The sequence below is a fragment of the Aotus nancymaae genome, unplaced genomic scaffold (genome assembly GCF_030222135.1).
Source record: "Aotus nancymaae isolate 86718 unplaced genomic scaffold, 86718_ANA_hifiasm-v0.15.2.pri h1tg000019l, whole genome shotgun sequence".
In the NCBI taxonomy this organism is placed as follows: domain Eukaryota; kingdom Metazoa; phylum Chordata; class Mammalia; order Primates; family Aotidae; genus Aotus; species Aotus nancymaae.
Window position 1 is genome coordinate 36690997 of NW_026988431.1, and position 9350 is coordinate 36700346.

At 36.6% G+C, this 9350-nt stretch overlaps 1 protein-coding gene across 4 annotated transcripts in view; it reads right to left on the reverse strand.

Annotated features, from left to right (window-relative positions):
• Positions 1 to 8560, reverse strand: part of TFDP2 (transcription factor Dp-2) — a 135665-nt gene extending 127105 nt beyond the window's left edge. For 2 of the 4 annotated variants that reach the window (XM_064378757.1, XM_064378756.1), the window contains exons 1-2: positions 8457 to 8560; positions 11 to 77 (exon numbers count right to left, since the gene is read on the reverse strand). In XM_064378757.1, the coding sequence (XP_064234827.1) occupies positions 11 to 77; positions 8457 to 8471 (82 nt within the window). In that variant the 5' untranslated portion in view covers positions 8472 to 8560. Of the gene's footprint in view, positions 1 to 10; positions 78 to 8456 lie in introns of those variants that run through there. The other 2 variants (XM_064378759.1, XM_064378760.1) reach the window with 2 other exon arrangements.
• Positions 8561 to 9350: the final 790 nt, after the last annotated feature.

The following is a 9350-nucleotide window of genomic DNA, read 5'->3' on the forward strand; positions in this document are numbered from 1 at the left end:
TAATCCTTACCTTTTGTTGGACTGAGATTCTGATCTATAAATCCTCTCACTTCTGCATTTGTGGAAGTCAAACCAACCTGAATAAAATAGTTTAAAAAGTTAAAAATAGAATATTAAGTAGTATGTATTCAATTAATAAGCTATTTTATATCCTCCATCAGACATTCATATTGAATATATATAGCCACGTAAAATTAATTATATTAACCATAGGAGTATTATTTAAAAATGAAATGTTGACACATTGTTTAAAGGGGAAAAATATTGCCTGTAGTTCCAACTACTTGGGAGGCTGAGATGGGAAGATCGCTTGACCCTGGGAGGCAGAGGTGCTGCAGTGAGCTGAGATCATGCCACTGCACACCTGCTCACTCATGATCTCAGTGAGCTGAGATCATGCCTGGGTGACAGAGTGAGACTGTGTCTCAAAAAAACGTGAGGGAAAAAACAAAAGATAAAAGAAAAAAAAGTGAGGGGAATATGAATTGTCCAGCTTAAGATAAAAATTAATTAAATACTATTACTTTTGAGCAGAACTGAGATTTTATAGATTTTACTGACAGTTCTTTGAAAGCAAGTAAGTAATTTGGCAGTCGTCAAGTTGCCAATAGATACTTCAAAATTCCATCCTCACTGCTGCCCTTAATTTTTACTATTCTTAATCACTATCTAAACTGCTTTCAATAGTATGACATGTGAGGAATCAAATAAAGACCATTAATACCACAATGCCGAAGTAAAATACACTGGCCTCAAGTCTAACTGCTTGGGTTCATATTCTGGACCAGCAAGCCTACTTGGGGTTTGGCCTTGGTCAAGTCATGCAATTTCCTCATCTGTAAATTGGAGGGTGATACCAGTACTTACCAATTCAGGTTGTTATAAAGATTAAATGAGATAATTCATGTAAAGCATACAATACAGTACTTGGTACATACTGCTCAATCCATGTCAGCATTTGTTACTGTCAGTATTATACTGAGGTACTACCCACACAAGTATTTATGAATTCAGCTTTAGATAATTTATTTCATTTAAGGTACTATCCAATACACTACTTGGCATCACAGAGATGAATACGGTAGTATTATCAAACAGAATATTAGAAATATATTACAAAGCCTGGAGGGGAAAAAAAACTCTCAACTTTTGAAAACTTGGCAGAATGCAAACATCTAATAATTGGCTTCATTATTACTATTAAATTATTTTTGTAAGCACTGAAGATTTGTAATCTTAAAACATTACAATTTTGTTACATTACACAAACTTGTAATATTGCAAGTTTGTAGTATCATGTCTCAAACTATACTCTTTTTATTGTTGTTGTTGTTTTGTTTTTTTTGGTTTTTTTTTTTTAGACGGAGTTTCCCTCTTGTCACCCAGGCTGGAGTGCAACAGAACAATCTTGGCTCACTACAACCTCTTGCCTCCCAGGTTCAAGTGATTCTCCTGCCTCAGCCTCCTAGGTAGCTGGGATTACAGGTGCCCGTCACCACACCCAGTTAATTTTTGCATTTTTATTAGAGACGGGGTTTCACCATGTTGGCCAGGCTGATCTCGAACTCCTGACCTCAAGTGATCTGCCCACCTTGGCTTCCCAAAGTGCTGGGATTATAGGTGTGAGCTGCCGCACCTGGCCCTCAAAATATGCTTTCAAGGTACTATTATACAGAAAGGATTTTTTTAACCCCTTTACTGAGATATCATTGATATATAAAAGTTGCATACATTTAAGGTGTACAACTTGATGTCTTGATATATGTATACATTGTAAAATGATCACCACAGTCACGCTGATATATCCATTCCCTCTATACAGCTATTATTGTGCATACGTGTGTTGAGAAGATTCAATTTAAGATCTATCCTTTTAGCAAATTACAAGCACACAATACAGTACTATTAATTATCATCACTGTGTGGTACATCAGATCTCTAGTAATCTGAAAGGATTTTAAAGCACACAAAGCTTTGTAATTTTTTTTCTTTTTTTTTTTCAGACAGAGTTTCATTCTTCTTGCCCAGGCTGGAGTGCAATGGCACAATCTCAGCTCACTGTAACCTCTGCATCCAGAGTTTAAGCAATTCTCCTGCCTCAACGTCCCAAGTAGCTGGGATTACAGGCATGTACCACCATGCCAGCTAATTTTGTATTTTCAGTAGAGACGGAGTTTCACCATGTTGGTCAGGCTGGTCTCGAACTCCTTACCTCAAGTGATCCACCTGTCTCGGCCTCTCAAAGTGCTGGGATTACAGATGTGAGCCACCAGGCCAAGCTGTGTTTATATTTTTCATAAGTGATTACTTGATAGTTTATAATATCATAATGTAAGAGCTAATTATTTCATTATTTGATAATTCAAATGCTCTACTAATAGCTGTTTCTTTTTGTCAAGAAGTATGTTAGCAGTAATATTTCCACGTCATATCATAACAAGTGATTTTGATGCAAATCTATCTCTAGAATCTATGATCATCAAATTTTTATGGCAGTAGCTGAGACTAAGTCATCTAGAAAATGGCCTCAATTCTATGTAGATATAACAGTGCAGATATTTAATTTTGTCTGGCTTCTTATCAGTTTTCAGTTAGAAGTAAAGATAACATTCTGCAACAAAATTTGCAACAAATAACTGTATGTTATGGCTCTTCAGAGTTGCTCACAAATAACATTAAATATCCGATTTGTTGAAGAGTTTATTGTGCCTTTATTAATAACTCTCCCCTTTTCCTTTTAAACTCTTCTGCTATAGAAAGATGAGAGGCAAAACTTGTTGATGTTCTACTTTTAAAAGAAAGCAAAGAAGGCAAAGACAGCCTTTAATATATTCCATGCTTGATACAATATGGCCATTTTAATACATGTATTATAATAACTTAAAAAAGATCAGTTTATACCTTTTTGCTATTATACAACAGAAATGGCAAAACCTCAACTAAAACCACATATTCATAGAGAGTTCAGTTACTGGGTTACCGTTATGCTTAAACACCTGCTCTTAATATCCAACTTCTGCAGAGTAAAACAGCCAACGAATGTGGAAACTTTTTAAGCAGCTGTACACCTGCATCTTAATAACCAACAAATTGTACTCTAAAAAGATAAAAGTCAACTGTGAGTCAATATTATATGCCAATGTTAGTCTCATAGATGGAGAGGAGGTGTTTATATTTAAAGTTTCTATATATAAAACCAAAATTGACTTAATTAAAGCTTCAAAATATGTATTAATCTCTCCTAAGCACTGTAAAGATTCAAAAAAACTATATTATTTGAGAGTAGAAAAAGTTGGCTAACGAAAGCAACCTAAAATATTAGCCATTCTTTCCTTATTCTACCTATTTAAAAAGGGCCTATGTTTCAAGAAACAAGAGAAAAAAGTGAACTCATATTTCATGTTAAATTTTTTGCCTAATCATGTCCTGAGGAAAATCTTCTATCTGGGTATTCCTTTTTTTCTCAATTTTTAAAAAATAAATTGTATTGTCTGTATTTAAAGTATAAAACATGATGTTATAAGACACACATATATATATAAAATGGTTACTTATAGTGGAACAATATCTGGGTATTCCAATGCTGTGTTGTGTACTATATAAGCAGTCACTATGTGTCTATCAAATTCAAAATATCTAAGCTCAATTTTTAAGATTCAGATCATATTCACTATAATATTGTAATTTCACTGATATTCAACATTTCTGACTGACATAACATTACTGAAAGGAAAGGTTCACAGTAAGATTATCTGTGGTCAGTTAAGCTCTACCTTTCACAGGCAAGGTGATCATGGAACAGTCACTACAAGATGGGAATGATAAAACATATGTGCACAACAAACTAAAGAGCTCATAGGATCAAGTTAAGTGATTAAGTAAATATATCTGTTAACGGCAAACCAATATTTAAAGTGTGAGTTGTCATCCAAATTGCAAGGGCTTCCAACACTAAAAACCCTGGCATAGACCATTTACAAAAGAGAAATGCAAATGACCAATAAACACAGAATGTTAGTTTATCTAACTAGTAATCAGAGAAATGTAATAAATCGCACACCATTTTTTGCTGATTAAATTGGCAAAGATTTAAAAATAAATAAAAAGAAATGGCATTCTCATATACCACAAGTATATATATAAATTTGTACGGTCTTAGCAATATGAATCAAAAGTTCTAAAAAACTATACACACTTTGGCTCAGTAATTTTGTAGAATTTTGTCTTGTGGAAACAATGAGTGAGTAAAAATAGACAAAAATGTTCCAAAAAGGAAAAAAGTAGACTTAACTTAATGGCCAATATTAGGAAACCGGTGTAATGTCCATACAATAAATAACATAAAATAGCTAGGTAGGCCAGGCTATTTTAGCAGCTATAATAGCAGCACCTAGGGAGGGAGGCTAAGGCAGGAAGACTGCCTGAGCCCAGGAGTTTGAGACCAGCCTTAGGCAACATAGTGAGACCCTGTCTCTACAAAAAATAGAAGAAATTAGGTAGACAAGGTGCCTGCAGTCCCGCTACTGGAGAGGCTGAGGTGGGAGGATCGCTTGAGCCCAGGAGGTTGAGGCTGCAGTGAGCCATGATCACACCACTGCACTCCAGCCTGGGCAAGAGAGCAAGACCCTGTCTCAAAATAAAGTAAAACAAAATAAAAAAGACACTTAAATGATGTTCCAGAGATATCAAAATAAGAAAAGACATTCATCACAGAAATTAAACTAAATAGTAGCCAGGCAAGTGGTTCGTGTCTGTAAACCCAGCACTTTGGAGTCTCTATCGCCCAGGCTGGAATGCAGTGGCTCAGTCTTGGCTCACTACAACCTCCGCCTCCTAGGTTCAAGCTATTATTCTGCCTCAGTCCCTCCAGCCCAAGTAGCTAGGATTACAGGCGCACTACCACCATGCCCACCTAATTTTTGTATTTGTAGTAGAGACAAGGTTTTGCCATGTTGGCCAGGCTGGTCTCAAACTCCTGACCTCAAGTGATCTGCATGCCTCAGTGTCCCAAAGTGCTGGGATTACAGGCATGAGCCATCACTCTGGGCCAATGTCTATACATTTTGATTGCCATATATATATATGGCATGTGTGTGTGTGTGTGTGTATATATACACACACACACACACACACACACACACACACACACACATTTGTGTACATATCAGATATCTTCCTAAGCAAAATTTTGCTGATATTCTCTAGGATAGCTATTTTTTCTTTTCTTTATCTGTATTTTTTTATTTTTCCATAGTGAGCATTACAGCTTATGTATTTTTCTTAAAGATTCATTGACAAAGCGGGAAAAAAAACCCTCAAAAATTATATTTCAAATTCTTTTTTTTTTTTTTTTTTTTTTAAGACAAGAGTCTTGCTCTTGATGCCCAGGCTGGAGTGCATTGGCATGATCTCTGCTCACTGCAACCTCCACCTCCTGGGTTCAAGCAATTCTCCTGCCTCAGCCTCCCGAGTAGCTGGGACTACAGGCGTACGCCAACATGCCCAAATAATTTTTTTACTTTTTTAGTAGAGACAGGGTTTCACCTTGTTAGCCAGGCTGGTCAGGAACTCCTGACCTCAGGTGATCCACCTGCCTCGGACTCCCAAAGTGCTAGGATTACAGGCATGAGTCACCACACCCAGCTTCAAATTATTTACTGTATTATTGCTTAGATTAGAACACACATGCATTTTTGGTCTAGAAGAATATCACTGAATACTAGATACTATTTGCTAGCAATTTTATCCCAGATACAATAACTATGTTGCCAGCTCCTCATCTCTTTCTTTTGCAAAATAATCCATCCTACATTCCATGTTGTTCTAGTAGGACAGTTAATCTTGGAGGCTCAACCATGCCATGGCAGCACAAGTGGGCTCATGACTCAGAGCCTGGCCACTTACAGTAACTCACTTCCTTCTCCACAGTGTTTAAGCAAGGTAAACCCACGGTCCTCCATAGATTTTGAAACATAAATACTAAAAAGGGGCCAGGTGCAGTGGCTCACACCTGTAATCCCAGCACTTTGGGAGGCCGAGGCAGGCATATCCCTTGAAGTCAGGGGTTTGAGACTGGCCTAGGCAACAGAGACAGACTCCGTCTCTTTAAAAGACAAAAGTTCCCTCTCTTCTTCTGAGACAAGTATTATGAGGCCAATGTAAGCCATTATGTCACCATATGGAGAGCCTAAGGATGGAAAGAGAGAGACCCCCGACATCATCGTTTGATCCCCTGAATCCAGATGTGTTTGAAGCAGTCTCTAGACTTTTCAGTTATGAGTCAATACATTCCACGTTTTGTCTTAAGCTGTTTTGATAGGATTTCGATCATCTGCAACCATGAGAGACCTAATATAGCATGGATAAGACAAAAGTAACTCTTCACAAAAAACTATTATCATAAGAGAAATGTAAAATAAGAAACAAATTTAAAATTTAAATATTTGAATATATGTTTAGCAATACCTCTGTAAGAAGGCAATCTCTTCCCTATCTATAATCTCGTCTGTATTTGTGAGCCACTTCTCAGTAACATGTAACACAACTGATTACTTCTCCTCCTTGAAATGCTTTCTTCACCTGGGCCTCCAGATCATCAGGATAACTCTTTTCTTCCTGTCTTTGCCCATTCTTTGAGTCTCCTTTATGGCTTCTCTTGCTTTCCATCTTTTTGTTGGAGAATCCCTGCGCTCAGACCTTGGTCCTTATATTTTCGCTATCCATGCACTCCCTATATGATCTCATGTAGTCTCATTGCTTTATAATAATTTTAATATGAACTGACCCAAAAGTTTCTACCTCCATTCCTAAGCTTTCCCCTGAGTTCCAGTCACTTATCAAATTGCCTAGCCAATATCTCCACTTGTTTTGGGTTTCTCAATTTAATATGTCCAAAACAGAATGTTTAAGTTCATCACAACATCCTATACCTCCCGAAGAGTTCTCATTAAACAGCACAGTCATTTACCCAGTTACGTAGGTCAAATACTGAGAAATCTAACTTCTTTCCTGGCCTCATATCCTAATAACTCAATAAATCCTGACGATGGTCCCTAAGTGATAATGAAGCAAAATCTGTATCTGCATGTTAAAAGTAATGTTCTGAATTATAACCCAAAATACGCAAACAGACATAATTTAGTAAGAGTTTGTTAATGCTATTGTTCGGCTGCCTAATGAGCAATATTCAGAACTATCACCTGACTCACAAGAAGCCCTTTATCATCTCTCCTCACACACTGTACTGGGCCCTGAGCAGCCATTTTATACAACGACACTTGCTTCTCCCAGTCGCAACTAATTAAAGCACTAGCAGACATCAGACTTCAACTGTCCCAGAGGCCCCTCCTAAGGAGTCTGAAATTGAAGCTGATACAGGCAGGCCGGATGCATCAGGCTGCCTCCCTCCCTTTCTTCACACCTCTCTCTGAACAGGCTGGTCCCCTAACATGTAGATGGAGATGCTAAGTGGGGCCATGTTCTACCATCCTGGCTGGGGAACTGAGAAAGATGATTTCCAGAAACAGACAGAGGGAGAAATGAAGCAGGTACACAGTAATAATCTGAGAGAGATGAGAAATGAAAACCAAATACTGCTTCAATCCCTGCCAAATTTCTAGTTTCTGGGCCTGGATCTTTCTGAGGGCCTACAAAATCCCCACTCTTAAATTCCTTGAGACATCCCTGTATCTTTATAATAAATTCCCCTTTTGTTTAATTCCCAAAGATTCCTACATGATAACATAGGAACAGTAAAGCAATTATACTTTAATACACATAACACAGGAACAGTAAAGCAATTTATAAATAATTTCCTGATATGTTATATGATTTCTTTTAGGGCACAATTCTTTACCATAACTGGAAACAAACTCATTAATAAAGAGTGACAAATAAATAAATAAATAAAATAAAGAGTGACATATAACTTGGAAGGGAGCTACATTCAGAAATGATAGCCTCAAGTAGAAGGAAAAACTTGAATAACTTCTCCAAAACATCTAAAATCTAATGTTTCTTCAGGAACCATCTCATGGAAGGCAGCAAGCTACTTTCAAACAGTATCTGAGCATACACATTTCCCTGAGTAACCAAAAAATTAAAATTAAAAAATTAAGCCAAAGAAAACAGTGATTTGCTCAAAAAGGTCAAGTTATCCTTTGGCATGTATCAAAACAAATTTATTACAATATCCAAAAGAGAAGAGCGGGGTGGGAAACTTTCTGGAGACAGCAATTTGCAGCTGTTGAGGAATAACTTGGTGCCAATTTGCAAGAATGCTACCATGAGGACACTGTATTCAACAGCATTAAAGTTTATATTCTGCATAAACAAACATAATTATAAATCCATGCTAGTACATTAAATCTGACTAACCAAAATGGTGAGAAAATATGTAGGAAAAAGCATAGCTCACTTTAAAAAATACTCGCATAAAAAACTTTACAAATACTTACATTTTTTGCCGTCATGTCAAACTGTATTCTATTTAAGATTCTGTAAAGCCATTAAAAAACAGAAGCCATTTTCTTTGTCTTCAGTACTTCTTTAAAAGAACAACCTGTTAAAGGAAAAGAGGGAATAGTAATGTAACAATAACAATAGGCAACATTTATGTCATATTTACTATGTGACATACATTGTTATCTATATGAACTGTCTAAATTAATCTTCACAACAACACTATGAGATTTGTACCACCTTAATCCCCATTTTCCAGATAAAAACTAGGGCTTAGAGAGGTTAAGTAATTTGGCCAAGTCAACTTAGTTCACAAGCGATGGAGCCCGGGCTTTGAAATGGTATTATGCTATGCTGCTTTAGAAAATCCACTGACAGGGCCGGGCGCAGTGGCTCACGAGGTCAGGAGTTCAAGACCAGCTTGGCCACTTAATTAAGTGAGTCAATACACGTAAAATTACTAAGACACTGCCTAGCACAACTGAGGCATTCAATGTTACAGGAGAATAAAAAAAATCTCTCATTGATTTATCATGACAAATTAAGGCTTCTTTCTCTAAAATAAATAATACGTAATTCCCAAATGGTAGAAGCGAAAAACACCGTAACACAAACCCAATTTCAAAACAGAAAAAAAAAAAAAACTGTTTAATTGTGGTTAAGAAAAATTCTCCTAAAATTAACAAGAGTAGGCAATAACTTCATTTATTACTCATCCAGCAAATACTGAACAGTCACTATGTGCATGGCACTAACTCAGGCAATGAAGACAGCCTAGTAGATGAGAAAGACTGTAATCACCAAATGTTCAAATGTAATTTTAAAGAAATAAAATTACATTAAGATAGACTTTATAAAAACAAATGGGATTGTGATACAGACCTTCATTC